General features: G+C 35.8%; 1 protein-coding gene across 4 annotated transcripts in view; it reads right to left on the bottom strand.

Annotated features, from left to right (window-relative positions):
* Window positions 1–3,946: 3,946 nt before the first annotated feature.
* MRE11 (MRE11 homolog, double strand break repair nuclease) overlaps window positions 3,947–15,602 on the bottom strand; it is a 105,232-nt gene continuing 93,576 nt past the window's right edge. For 3 of the 4 annotated variants that reach the window (XM_074400323.1, XM_010352294.3, XM_010352295.3), the window contains exon 20: window positions 6,000–15,146. In XM_074400323.1, the coding sequence (XP_074256424.1) occupies window positions 15,090–15,146 (57 nt within the window). In that variant the 3' untranslated portion in view covers window positions 6,000–15,089. The other variant, XR_012517975.1, reaches the window with a different exon arrangement.

The raw sequence follows: 15,602 nt of genomic DNA, 5'->3' as shown, positions 1-15,602 counted from the left end.
AGGTATCGCTCTTGTCTCCAGTTTTTCACTTCACGTTTACTCTTGAAGCAACTGTGTCTGGAGGAAAGGATGGCTAGTCGATATCCCTCAATTAAACTGAAGGACCTGGCAGGTCTCACAGGATTAAGTGGCTGAAATAGAGGATTATGTAACAGATCCTAGAAGGGACAAGGTGGTAGGCTGATGAAATAATACCTCTTTAGCTCCAGGAAATAAACCAAGAGACTGCATGTGAACACGTAACTCAAAGCTTGGGTAGACGTGCTGCTCCATCAAGATGACTTGGCATCATCTTAGGGAGGCAAGGCTGGAATATGACGTTTATTTAGAAAACAGAATCCTGGTCAATCAAATTTCAAACTGCCCAGTGTCAAGAAAGAGCATATGGACAGGAAAGGAATAGTCAGCGTCAAGCTTAAGAGAAAGAAGTCAAAGGGAGCCAGTGCCCTCCAAAGAACTCTCTTCCAAGTACCCCAGCAGGTGCTTGCTAGCCGGCATATTTGTAATCTGGGCCACCTAACTCTTATTACAGATCTCAGCAGCCTCAGCTTATGATTCCCCTCCCCTCTTCCTTATTAAATCAAGAACTTTGACCTTTTCACATAAAGGAAGTACTTTATAGCTTCTGGGTGTCATATGCTAATTGCCAGCATTGCTACTTTTGCAGCTTTGGGGCCATTATAAGCAAAATAAAGATTAATTGTACATGATCACTGCAATACCTTGACAGGCACTCTGACAACTGAGGTGGCTACTGAGTGACTGAGGAGGAGGTACTGCATAGATATGCTGAAAAAAGGGAGGATTCACATCCTGAGTGGACAGAGTAGGGTGGTGCAAGATTTCATGAGAAACTGTGGAAAGTGAAACCTTGGATCAGGCGTCCCCAAACTTTTTACACAGGGTGCCAGTTCACTGTCCCTCAGACCGTTGGAGGGCCGTCACATACTGTGCTCCTCTCACTGACCACCAATGAAAGAGGTGCCCCTTCCTGAAGTGCGGCGGGGGGCTGGATAAATGGCCTCAGGGGGCTGCATGCGGCCCGCAGGCCGGCCGTAGTTTGGGGACGCCTGCCTTGGATAAAGGGCGACTACTGTAATATCACATAGAGGTCCAAGAAAGAGGTTGTGAGAGCCTCACCACATCAATATTCCTAACACTGCAAACAATGCCCCTTTAACACCAATATTATTCTCTGAAAAGGCCCTACTTGAGTTAAAAACTCACCACATTCACAGTTCCTTATGGTACTAATCACAGTGGCAGAAGAGAAGAAACAGCAGTTCAACAGTGCCAGGCACATGACAGTCACTCCTAGCTTGTTTAATTGTACAAGTTGTATGTCATCGTACTGGAATTACGAATGAACCAAGGAAGCCTGAAATACCAAGTACAGCTGAAGATATGCTCAAATGCAGTAAAACTGCAAAATGTGTAGGCAGGCTAAGCTAGGAATTGCTTTCCGAGTTCCAATACACTGAGCCATAGAGTAAAAAGGTATATTTAGGCAATGTAAAAAGAAGTACACCCAAGCTCCAACTTCAAACAGTTTGTGGCCCCAAATTAAATTCTAAGTTGCTTGAACTTACTCTGTCCTTTTACATAGAAACTTTTCTAAATGGTGGCTAGGGTCCTGAGCCAACTCCAACAACCCATTTAACCCATTTATGGATCAACAGTAGCATTAGTTGTACCACAGGATTGCTAGCTAAAGTTCAGGGCTCCAAGGGGTTATGCTTCATTATCTGCTCCTCTTAAATTAAATGTCCCCCGGGGTGATCTCAGCCACCTTCACCAGTTTAACCATCCATCACTCACGAATGACTCCAAGATCTGTACCTCACTTACCACCTCTGTTAAAAGCTCCAAATCTGTATTATGTAGTATTTCACTGTTAATTGGACGTTTTCACCTGGAATGCCCACACACTTCAACAAGCTCCAAACTCTATTATATCTTGCTCTTCCCTCACTTTCTTGTACTTGATCCTTTTCCTGTTGACTTGTCCACCATGGTTAGAATCTTGTGGTCATCTCACCCATCACCAATTTCATGACACTATGTATTTGAGGATGCTGTTTCTCTGCCTGAAGTCATGCCCTCCACCTTAGAGCCAGAAAAACTCCTCTTTATTCTTCAAGACCCAGCTCAAATGTTATCTCCTCTCTGAAGACTGTCTGACCCCCTTGACTGCCACGACCCCAGAACAAGCAAAGTCGGTATTCCCTCATCTGCTCTTTTTAAAGTGCAGATGCATTCTCTGATACTGTACTTCCCTTGTTGGGGTCTCACAATTTGCTACACATGTATTTCCTATGAAACTGTCAGCATTACCAGGCCAGGAATTACTGTATTCCTAATGTTATCTCCTACAGCCTACTACTAAGACAGGGAAAACAGGCAGTACTGAGTTTGAGAAACTGGCCCTGGAATCAGACAACCCAGGATGCAGGTGCTTATCTCTCTAAATACTTTTTTATCTGTCTAGTAAGTTCCTGGGACATATCTATTTTTTAATTTTAATTTTTTTATTTTTCCATAAGCTGTTGGGGAGCAGGTGGCATTTAGTTACATGATCAAGTTTTTTAGTGGTGATTTGTGAGCTCCTGGTGCACCCATCACCCAAGCAGCATACTCTGCAGCATATTTGTAGTCTTTTATCCCTTGTCCCCTCCCACTCTTCCCCCAAAGTCCCCAGAGTCCATTGTATCATTCTTATGCCTGCCTTTGCATCCTCATAGCTTAGCTCCCACATATCAGTGAGAACATATGGTGTTTGGATTTCCATTTCGGAGTTACTTCACTTAGAATAATAGTCTCCAATCTTATCCAGGTCACTGCAAATGCTGTTAATTCATTCCTTTTTATGGCTGAGTAGTATTCCATCATATATACATATATTATATATAGTATATATAATACCGTATACTATATATACTATATTATAGTGTATATAATATATACTATATATTAACTATATACTATATTATATATACTACATATATACTATATATGTATATATGTATACTATGTATTATATATGTAGTATATATTATATAGTATATAATATATATTACATATTATATACTACATAATATACATTTATTACTATATAATATATATTACATATACAATATATATATTACATATTATATACTATATGGTATATAGTATATACTAAACATAGTATATTATATATACTATATAAAATACTATAGTATATTATATATTATATATGATGGAATACTATATATTATATATGATGGAATACTATATCATATATAATATATATTATATCATTATATGTAATATGTATTATGTATATATTATTACGGATCACATGGTAGTTCTACTTTTAGTTCTTTAAGAAATATCCACACTCTTTTCCATAGCGGCTGTACTACTTTACATCCCAACTAGCAGTGTAGAAGTGTTCCCTGATCACCACATCCATGCCAACATCTTCTGTTTTTTGATTTTTTGATTATGGCCATTCTTGCAGGAGTAAGGTGGTATCGCATTGTGGTTTCGATTTGTATTTCCCTGATCATTAGTGATGGTGAACATTTTTTCGTATGTTTGTTGACCATTTGTATATCTTCTTTGAGAATTTTCCATTCATGTCCTTAGCCCACTTTTTGATGGGATTATTTTCTTACTGGTTTGTTTTCATTCATTGTAGATTCCGGGTATCAGTCCTTTTTTAGATGTATAGATTGTGAAGATTTTCTCCCACTCTGTGAGTTGTCTGTTTACTCTGCTGACTGTTCCTTTTACCACGCAAAAGGTTTTTAGTTTAATTAGGTCCCAGCTATTTATCTTTGTTTTTATGAGTTTGCTTTTGAGTTCTCGGTCATGAACTCTTTGCCTAAGCCAATGTCTAGAAGGGTTTTTCCAATGTTATCTTCTAGAATTGTTTATAGTTTCAGATTTTAGGTTTAAGTCCTTAATCCATCTTGAGTTGATTTTTGTATAAGGTGAGAAATGAGGATCGTTTCATTCTCCTACATGTGGCTAGTCAATTACCCCAGCACCATTTGTTGAAAAGGGTGTTGTTTCCCATTTTATGTTTTTGTTTGCTTTGCTGAAGATTAGTTGGCTGTAAGTACCTGGGTTTATTTCTGGGTTCTCTATTCTGTTCCATTGGTCTATGTGCCTATTTTTATACCAGTACCAGGCTGTTTTGGTAACTATGACCTTATAGTATAGTTTGAAATGAGCTAGTGTGATGTCTCCAGGTTTGCTTTTTTTTTTTTTTTTTCTGCTTAGTCTTGCTTTGGCTACGCGGGCTCTTTTTTGGTTCCATATAAATTTTACATTGTTTTTTCTAACTCTATGAAGAATGACGGTGGTACTTTGATGGTGATTGCATTGAATTTGTAGATTGCTTTTGGCAGTATGGTCATTTTGACAATATTGATTCCACCCATCCATGAATAGGGGATGTATTTCCATTTGTTTGTGTCGTTTATGATTTTTTTCAGCAGTGTTTTGCAGTTTTCCTTGTAGAGTTCATTCAACTCCTTTGTTAGGTATATTCCTAAGCATTTTATTTTTTATTTATTTTGCAGCTACTGTAAAAAGGGTTGAGTTCTTGAATTGCTTATCTGTTTAGTCACTGCTGATGCATAGAAGAGCTACTGATTTGTGTATATTAATCTTGTATCCGGAAACTTTGCTGAATTCTTTCATCAGTTCTAGGAGCTTTTTGGAGGATTCCTTAGGGTTTGAAAATTAAATAACCTGCTCCTGAATGAGATTTGGGTCAAAAATGAAATCAAGATGAAAATTTAAGAATTCTTTGAACTGAAAGACAATAATGACACAACCTATCAAAATTTCTGAGATACAGCTAAGGTGGCGCTAAGAGGAAGGTTCATATCTCTAAATGCCCACATCAAAAAGTCTGACAGAGCACAATCTAAGGTTACACCTCAAGGAACTAGGGAAATTAGACCAAACCAAACCCAAATCCAGCAGAAGAAAGGAAATAACCAAGTTCAGAGCAGAACTAAATGAAATTGAAACAAACAAAAAATACAAAAGATAAATGAAAAAAAAAGGTGGTTCTTTGAAAAGATAAATAAAATTGATAGACCATTAGCAAGATTAACCAAGAAAAGAAGAGAGAAAATCCAAATAACCCCACTAAGAAACGAAACAGGAAATTTTAAAACTGACACCACTGAAGTACAAAAGATCATTCAAGGCTACTATGAATACCTGTATACACATAAACTAGAAAACCTAGAAGAGATGGATAAACTCATGGAAAAATATAACTCTCGTAGCCTAAATCAGGAAAAACTGGATGCCATGAATAGACCAATAACAAGCAGTGAGATTGAAATGGCAATTAAAAAATTATCAACACAAACGAAGTCCAAAACCAGATGGATTCACAGCAGAATTCTATCAGACATTCAAAGAACTGATACCAATCCTTTTGACACTATTCCACAAGATAGCAAAAGAAGGAACCCTCCCTAATTCATCCTATGAACCCAGCATTATCCTAATACCAAAACCAGGAAAGGACACAACCAAAAAAGCAAACTACAGACCAATATCCTTGATGAACACAGATGCTAAAATCATTAACAAAATACTAGCTATCTGTATTCAATAACATATCAAAATGATAATCCACCCTGATCAAGTGGGTTTCATACCAGGGATGCAGGGATGGTTTAACATAAGCAAGTCAATAAATGTGATACACCACATAAACAGAATTAAAAACAAAAATCACATGATCATCTCAAAAGATGTAGAAATGCAGAAAAAGCATTCGACAAAATCCAGCATCTCTTTACAAATAAAACCCTTGGCAAAACTGGTATACAAGGGATATACCTTAATGTAATAAAGGCCATCTATGACACTCCTCCTCTTCAACACAGTACTGGAAGTCCTGATCACAGCACTCAGACAAGAGAAAGAACTAAAGGGCCTCCAAACTGGTAAAGAGGAAGTCAATAAAGTGGCATGTTCTGGAAAAAAAAAAAAAAAAAAGAGGAAGTCAAACTGTCCCTGTTTGCTAAGGATATGATCAATTACCTTGGAAATATCTAATTTAAAATGATATCAATATCCATCTTGTATAGGCAGTAAAACCTACCTTCTGTGAAAGGAACAATTTTTCTGGTTCTGTTGCTGGATAACCACTTAAAATGAGAATTTCTTCCGTTTGCCTCTCTTGGGCAAAAGGAAGACACAGTTCTTCTAATGGGTAGAGCCATACAATTAATGTTTCAAGGAGATTTTCTATAATTCTATAGGTTGAGTCAAATTTCTTAACATCAGCTCTCATTCTATGCTCTTAATTGCTATTGGGCTATTTTTTTCTACTTCTTTTTCATTTCTTATGCGTGCTTTCTTTTCAATCAGATCCTCAGAATCAGAAAAAGGATAATTAGCCATAATACTTAAGCTATTTGATTAATACTGCATCTTACAGAAGGAGAATGATTAAAGTGGTTTTATTTAAAAAAAAAAATAGCATTACCAAGTAAAAAATTTGTTAAGGATATTTCTAGAAAGCATCACAGGATCAGAAACTCATTTTCACAGGATGTAAGCAATAGCTACCATTGATCTTCGGCTCTTTTGAAAATGCTTTAATAGGATTCTTTTTTATTTTTTTGAATTACCACTTGAAGCTGTTAATTTTGAGCATCAGAAAATGTCTTTTTTCATATTAATTTTACACTGACCTATTTTATAAAGTTCGTGCTAATAATAGAAATAAATTCTAGCAATTACAGTTGAAGATGCAGCTTGCAGCCAATGGAACCATCAAGACTGTGCTAATCATTTCATAAGCATCATTGCATCTAATCACAAAACATACAAGGTAGGTATTTTAATCTATTGAATGGGGAAGCAGATGTTTCGAGACTGACTTGTATGAGTCACAGAGCTAAAAGGACTGGAAGATTGAAGCCCAGGTCTGACTGACCAACAATCTTACCATTAGCTTCTGCGTTAACAGTATCGTTAAAGCCTAAAACCAAATGGAACAAATGTTTTACAGTGCAGTTCATGAAATCAAATAAATGACTAGGTATTGGTTAGAGTGCAGTGAAAGAGGTGCTCTCATGTTGCTGGTGGGAGTATAAATTGATATATCCTTTCTGCAAGGCAATCTGGTAAAACTGTCATAAGCCTTAAAATATTTTCATCTCCTTTACCTGAAATTCTGTTTTTTACTCTATCCTAGCCTAAGGATATTATTTTTTAAATGTGGTCAAAGATTTATGTACAACTGACAGTATATTTTATTTTAAAAGAGCCCACTTGTTTATTGTATATACAAATGTGCATATATATATGCAGATTAAATAATACAACGTATGGAATTTGCTTCAGAATAATCTGGACCCAAGGGAAGAGAAATGCATTGAAGCAGGATGATGGATACATGTAGGTTTATCACACCCTATCTCCACATAAAAAATATTTTAAAAATTATGTAAAAAGATGATTCCATCAAGCATTACTTATTATAGTGAAAAATATATTATGCTGTGGTATTCCATGACTCAAAACACTATGCAGCCATTAAAAGGAATGTTTTTGAGAAAAATCTAGTAACACAGAAAATGCTCTCAGAATAACACAAGCAGGACACAAACTGATACAATTTCATTTCAATTATTCGAAGAGTTAAAGGGGGCACAGTGAAATGTTAACATTAGGATTATTATGGTATCCTTTTTCTTCATATTCTTTTGCATTTTTCACAAATACCATTTATACTCAGAAAAAAAACAATAGTTTACAGAGGATAACAGTCCATCTTTATCTGTAACAGGTTCCTTATTATTGTCACTGTCCAGAGATGGATCACTGGTCTGATAAGCCAATGCAACCAATCTGTCTAGGGTGGCAATTTTGGATAAGGAGCTGTTTGGACATCAGTTGTTGTCTTCATAACTTAAGACTCTGATGCCTCTACTGCGTAACACAGTCATTTGTGTTTACAAGAGGTATTTCCATTGTCATGGATTGAGGGTGAAATTAACAGCTCTGCTTTATTTCTGTGAGTGTTTTGGAATTTTTTTCTTTTAATAAAGTCTACTTATGTCTTCACATAGTCATGCATTAAGTATTTAGTAATGCATTTAGGCACCATGCTAGGCTTGGTTTAAAAGACAAAAAAGAGCGAGGGGCCTTCCCTTAAGGTAACTCAATTTCATGGGAAAGGCAGTGTGGAGAGTTACGGCATTGCAAAACATAAGGTTGTGGAAGAGGATGATTCAGGATGAACCCAGGGTGGGAGTCCACAGCCTGCAAGAAGGCACTTGCTGCTAAGAATTGTTATTTAGCAATTAAACTTGTAGGTATAGTATAAATGGCATGGCCTGAGCGTTGTGGCTCATGCCTGTAATCCCAGCACTTTGGGAGGTTGGGCGGATCACCTGAGATCTGGACTTCAAGACCAGCCTGGCCAACGCAGTGACTGTCTCTACTAAAAATAGAAAAAAATTAGCTGGGTGTGATGGTTCATGCCTGTGATCCCAGCTACTCAGGAGGCTGAGGCAGGAGAATTACTTGAATCTCAGAAAGATGGAGGTTGCAGTGGGCCAAGATTGCATCACTGCACTCTAGCCTGGACAACAGAGCAAGACCCTCAAAATAAAAAAAAAAAAATGGCATGATCATTTTCTTCACACGATTTAGAATTTTATCATTCTGCTCTTAATTTCAGCCTTTTATAATATCATGTAATTTCGTTGAATAGGTGGGTCAAGATTTTTACTTTAAGATCCTACATGTTTCCTTCACTGTGTACAGATTTTTCCCCTCCCTGGTTCCACTGCCTGAAAGCTGCATCTCCAACTGTAATTGCTAGAATTTGTCTTTATCAGAGCATGAACTTTATGAAACACAAGGGAGTTAGAGTCAGTATGAAAAATACAACTTTTCTTTTTCTGGTGCTCAAAATTAATGGCCTCAAACAGCAATTAAAAAAATCTTAGAAGCATTTTTAGAAAGCAAGTCAGATCAATGACAGCTATTGCCTGCCTCCTGTGAAAATGAGTTGCTGATCTGGTGATATTTTCTAGAAATATCCTTAAAGACATTTTTACATGATATTGTTGTTAAAACAAAAACAACCTACTTGAATCATCATTTCCCCCTCTGTCAGATGCAATATTAATCAATGGCTTCGGTTAACAAATAATTATTTTCTTTCATGTTCTGAGGATCTGATTTGAAACAAAGCACAGAGCAGAAACAAAACAGAAAAAAATGGCCCAACAGCAATTAAGAGCATAAAAATCAATTCCCAGCTGGACTGTAGAGTTGAATTGGAAAGGCAAAACATAAAGTTCTGGAAGATAACATAGAAGAAGCTACATGACCTTAAGGTAATACTAAATGCTCTTCTTGAACACAATATAAAAATGTTAAGCCTGAATCAATGTAAGTTGGACTTCATAAAGTCCAATTATGCAATTATTAAAAAAAGCTATGTTCCTTAAAAGAACCTCTGTTCAAATAGACACGATTTATACAACAAAAACCGAATCCAGATCCAAGACCAGATAAATTTGACTATATTCAAAACAAACTGTTGCATTGCAAAAAAAAAAAAAAAAACCACCATAAGCAAAATAAAAATACAAACAAGAAGTTGGAAAAAATTTTTGCAATATGTTATAGACAAAGGGTTAATATCTAATATTTAAAAATATTTTTTATATTGAGGAAAAAGGGGACCAGACATCCTAGAAAAATGAGATACATGAACAAGCAATTCACCAAAAATGGATGTAAAAATGGCCCTTAAACATATTTTTACAAATTCAACTTAATTCATAATAAGAGAAATGCAAATTAAAATTACACTAAGATGCCATTTCCAGTCCATCGGTTTGGCAAACAATCAAAAATTTGATGACATACATTCTTCTGATGGGGAGGCTACAGGGAAATAGGTAGGCCACACATTGCTGGTGGGAATACAGTCTTTATAAAAAGGAACTTGGCAGCACTTAACAAAACTACACGTGCATTTACTTGTTTACCGAATAATCACACTTCCAAGAATTTACTCTGAACAGATAACACTTCCAAAATTTTTAAATAATTGTAATAGTATTGCAGTATTACTTGTAATTGTAAATATCAGAACCACCAAAAGGCACAAGCATAGGACAGAATAAACTATGGCATTTAAACTCCATAACCATGAGGCTATAAAAAAGTAAAGAAGATCTCCATAAAATGATATGGAACAGTTCGTACGACATAATCTTCAGACAAAAAGAATAAATATAGCATAAAACCTTTTTTTGTTTTTTGGTGACATAGTCTTGCTCTTTCACCAGGCTGGAGTGCAGCAGCACAATCTTGGCTCACTGCAACCTCATCTCCCAGATTCAAGCGATTATCCCGCCTCAGCCTCCTTAGTAACTAGGACTACAGGTGCACACCACCATGCCTGTCTAATTTTTTGTATTTTAGTACAGATGTGGTTTCACCAAGGCCAGGACGGTCTCGATCTCCTGATCTCATGATCTGCCTGCCCTGGCCTCCCAAAGTGCTGGGATTACAGGTGTAAGCCACCACACTCAGCCTATTCTTGCAAATTTCTGTAAAGTTGACATTATTTCAGTTTTTAAAATACGAACTGGAAGTAAAACTACTAAAAACCTCAGAAATCAATACTGGAATGAAAAAAACACTAGAAACTTTCTGGTATATCTATGATGGGTTTACTTATTTATCTCACTGTATACGGTAAAACTGAATGTAAAATAGGTGGCTTCATTTACAGACTATCCAAGAACCAATGGAAATGCAGTTGTGCCTCCCATCCTGTTAAGCATTGGCCTTTTGCCACTAGCAAAATGTACTCAAAGTCAGATATACCATGCAATCAGTTCAAATGCACTAACAGGTAGACTGCATTTATATTTATAAGCTTATATGCAGAAATTTTTTATTTTTACATAAAATGTAAACACGAAACAGTTGGTATTGATACTAAATAGGCACTGTGATCGAGGGTACTTATGCACTAGTTTTGAGTATTTGTACATGAACCAACTCGACTACACAGCGGCTCAGAGGCAGAACAAAGTTTGTATTGGCCAACCGGCCTAATACCCATTGAACCTCTTTTGTTAATCAAACATAATGTGCAATAACCAGCCAAGCGCCCTTTAAAAAATCACTTTACCACTTTTAATGTCAAGGCACCACAGACTAAATATCCTTTGATTTGACTCAAACTGAACAATAACATTTAAAACACACACTGGAAAGCTGTGCAGTTACTTCTCAAAATAGACAAAGATGGTTTAATTAAGAGGTTGATGAACCATATGTAGAAAAATCAGAATGTCAAGGTAAGTACCAAGGAGAACATATGTAGCTATATAATGTGGGGTTCTAATTCAACAATTTTTCTTAGTAGTTGTGCTAACAGTAATTGGAGAAACGTGTTCCTAATTGTTGATAGGTTGTATCTGGGGAGAGGATGACAGGTAAGCATACACATTTTGATAGGTGCTCAACGTCTGAATTTGAAGAATAAAAATGCATTGCTTTTACAACTTTAAAAGTGCTAAAATCAGATCCAGTTATCTGATACAGCAGACATACAAATGTATATGGCAATAGCAAGTTATGTAAGCTTGCTCTTTAGCTCAAACTCAAATTCTAGTATTTTCTGACCAAACTAAGTTCAAAAGTACTAAAAGAAAATGAGACAAATGATGAAATGTGAATCCTTTTCATTCAATGGAAACTCATTAGACTGAAAAACCCAAATCTTTATTATACCAAACTTCTACAATAATCTTAATGATAGTTAGCTTTTAAAAAACACAAAATACAAAATACTATGAATTAAAAGTATGACAGATACAAAAAAGACATCAGATTACTAGGGGGGAAAGTTGCTTTTAAAATCTGTTTCCAAAGAAAATATTTTACATAGAGATACTTTTTTTTTTTTGAGACTGAGTTTCGCTCTTGTTGCCCAGGCTAGAGTGCAGTGGTGCTATCTCAGCTCACTGCAACCTCCACCTCCTGGGTTCAAGTGATTCTCCTGCTTCTGCTTCCCAAGGAGCTAGGATTACAGGTGCATGCCACCATGCCTGACAATTTTTTTGTATTTTTAGTAGAGACGAGGTTTTACCATGTTGGCCAGATCGGTCTCAAACTCCTGACCTTAGGTGATCCACACGTCTCAGCCTCCCAAAGTGCTGGGATTACAGGTGTGAGCCACCACACCCAGCCCATTGAAATTTTTTTTAAACTCATTTTTTTCTAAGAATGTATTTTTCTCTTTATGAAAACAAAATGTTCCTTTATAAACATTTATATGCAAAATTTATCAAGCTGGTAAACTCCATAACAGGCTGAACCAAATGAAATACATAAATAAAAGAATTTACATGATTATAAGGCTAATTATGGTATTACTGCATAGGTTTAGTATTAATGCATAGGTTCTAAATTTATTGCAATTATACTAACTTCCTAATTTTAGATTTGCAGTTGCATCCTCCTAACTGCATCTAATGGCAGAAGCACCACCTTGTGGCAAAAGTAGGAGCTTTTAAATTATAGAAGTCAGGGCTGGTAAACCAGAAAGGAGAAAACAATTTAATGGGCTTGCAGGACACTGCTATTTTATTTCCTGACCTGTATTAGGATTCCATCAGTGCTCACTTTATAATTATTTGTTAAACCATGTGACTTTTCTGTATTTATTGTATTTCCTACTATTAAAAGTTTAGGGAAAAAAGTCTTATTGTACCTGAACTAAAGGTCACACTCCTAAATGCTTGCGTTTTCTAAGCACCAGTTATATTTTCTAGAATTTCCTATAACTTTGAGGAATTTTTAATCTTGTAAATGCACTGTTGTGTTTTTATGATAGGAAACAAAACACCAGAAAGATATTTATTCTTTGGTAAGCTACAGAAGAATTCCCTACAGATGTTTTCCTCTAAATGTTTTCATCCCTGCAAGTCTCCCACAGCCTCCAAGGGCAAATGTAGGTGCTTTCAAATCATCTAAAAGACCTCTACACTCCTATACCAGCAGGTCTGAAAACTGTTAGAAACAAAAAACAAAACCAACAGATTTTGCAGCATCAACATAAAATATTAAGGATTTATAGCACATTTAACTATGTAACAATATTCAATCAAAAAAAGGTTTCCCTGTCACATTTTATTTATCTTATGTTGAGGGCTTGATATATACTATTCACAAAATGATCTGAATTAGCTGGAGAGATTTTCACCCTCTGTAACCGCTGTGGCATCACTTTCCTTAGTGGTGAACTAAATTGCATTTAGTACCTCTTTTCATAGCCAAGAGCAATTTTTTTTTTAAGGGGAAAAAGCTTTATTCCTTTTTTCCTAGGAACTTATCAGGATACTTTAGTGACCAACCCCTCACTATTACTCTCATCCAGACCCATCTAACTGATGCATGAGAAGAGCCACTAGCTGACGTGGCACACAGCTCACTCAGAGCCAGTGTGCCTTGTGCAGGGGTAGGAGGCACAGCATCACCCAGACACTGCCTCCCCCAGTAGCTTCCATTCCATTATGGACAGCGCCGCTCACTCCTGACTTAACCTCTGCTTTGTTCAGATACTAGAAATACTAGATTTCAAGTGCAATAAAGATGTGGGCATTTCTGCCTGAGAATATTTCACAGGTCAATGCCTTCCACTGAGTTAATGTTACTCGCTCAAATAACCCTTATGCTCAAGTTAGGTACAGAAATACTTATAAGAAAGTCATTAGACTGTTTGTTATATTGCAATTTTTGACTTAGGCCTCCTCAAAGGTGCTCTAACATAGGGCAGCCCTAACCAAATGTCTGTCTCTTATAATTTGACAGATTCCAGGTATGACTATTCCAGTGGTCATTGAGCATCACTGAATCAAGTATTTGTTTCTACCTTTGAATAAATGTCAGGCTGTTGTACTCCCAAGAGGTATAACTTCCTTGAAGAGTTTTTAAGTGAAGCTGTCATGTAAGACTAAAAGAAGGAATAACCTCAGGGATCTTTTTACAGAGTATTAAAGAAAAGGATGGGATTATTTAACTTAAATCTGAAGGTGTCTAATTCTTATTTCTCACTGAAAACAAGTAAAAAAAGAAAAACTTAACATGAGTTACTAATATTTCCAGAACTGCCCATTCAGAAACATTTCACGGGAACCAAAGTTAAAATACTGTTAATGAGTAATCCTGGCATTGACATTGTACATTAGATATATTTCAATACTTTACTGTAAGATTCAACTGACCACTCTACCTAAAAAAATTCTTTCATCTTTTCAAGAAGATGTATTTTAAAACAATTTTTAACTCTTTTTCTCCTAGAAATAGGCACACACATATGTATGAAACACAAGAAAAAGAAAGGGAGAAAGGAGAGAGGGGGAAGTGGGCAGAGAAGGAGAGAGAGAACACAATTAAGGATACAGAATAATAAAGGAAATTACTACCACTCAATGAGAACATAATCTTTTGAAATCTTTGCTATAAATGGAATAAAAAACTAAGTAATTTTTATAGGTTATTTTACTCTTTTTAATAAAAACATATCTATTCAAACTATTAGGTACTTCTAATCATTTAGACTTATAAGAAGCATTCAAAAGAAACATACATAGTAACAAACAGTGAATTTAGGCACAGGTTCACATAGATTGCTTTACTTTCAGGAAATCCAGAACCTCTAAGAAATTACTAGAATTATCAAGAAGTTAGTTAAATTTTATAAGCTCTTTCCCTCAACTTTGGCTAAATGTAACCATATTAAAATACTGATACAGTTTTTGATCATGAAGCAGAAATGTAAAATGGTAGATTTATTTTAATCTTTACTCAAGAATGGTATCGAAACAAAGCTCTTACTGTAACAACCAGGTTAAAAAAAAGGGTGAATCAATGCTATTGTTTATGTCCTTGAGAGAGAAATTTCTCACTTACGGAGTCATGCTCAGGAAACAATATTTAAAATCTTAAACTGTAAACTCTTAGCTTGCAATGCTTTGATTTTTCCTGTATCTCACACGTTTTCAGTGCCATTAAATATATTATCTTCTTTTTCTTCTTAAAGAACTAGTGTTCATGAAAGGATCATCATCATCATCCTGAAATGAGATACAAATGTTGTATTAGTGATTGTTTCACGCTTCACTGAAACAAGACAGAAGTTCTTATGGGCAAAACAATACCAGTGAGAGTCATTTCACATGGGGTAGACTTTATTTTTCTATTTCTTTTATAACTGTGAAACACAGAAGTCCAATTCAATTCTTAGTGAGCATTAAAATAAAAATTTATCCTGCTGTGTGTGTGTGTGTGTGTGTGTGTGTGCATGTATCTACAATATAAACCACATACATTTCCCTCACTAACCTTAATAAAGAGAAACAAAGTACAGGTAAGCCAGAAAAAAAAATTCCTCAAGTCATTTTATATTTGGTTTTTGAACAGGTTTTTTTCATTTACATTTTATTACTGTTTTTATCCACTCTTCTGGAAATTCACAGCCAAAAAATAATGACGCCACATGAAGATCTAACTCAGAAACAGCTGTAATTTTT

Source organism: Saimiri boliviensis, chromosome 6 (assembly GCF_048565385.1).
Source record: "Saimiri boliviensis isolate mSaiBol1 chromosome 6, mSaiBol1.pri, whole genome shotgun sequence".
In the NCBI taxonomy this organism is placed as follows: domain Eukaryota; kingdom Metazoa; phylum Chordata; class Mammalia; order Primates; family Cebidae; genus Saimiri; species Saimiri boliviensis.
This window is presented reverse-complemented; position numbering and strand designations above follow the sequence as displayed.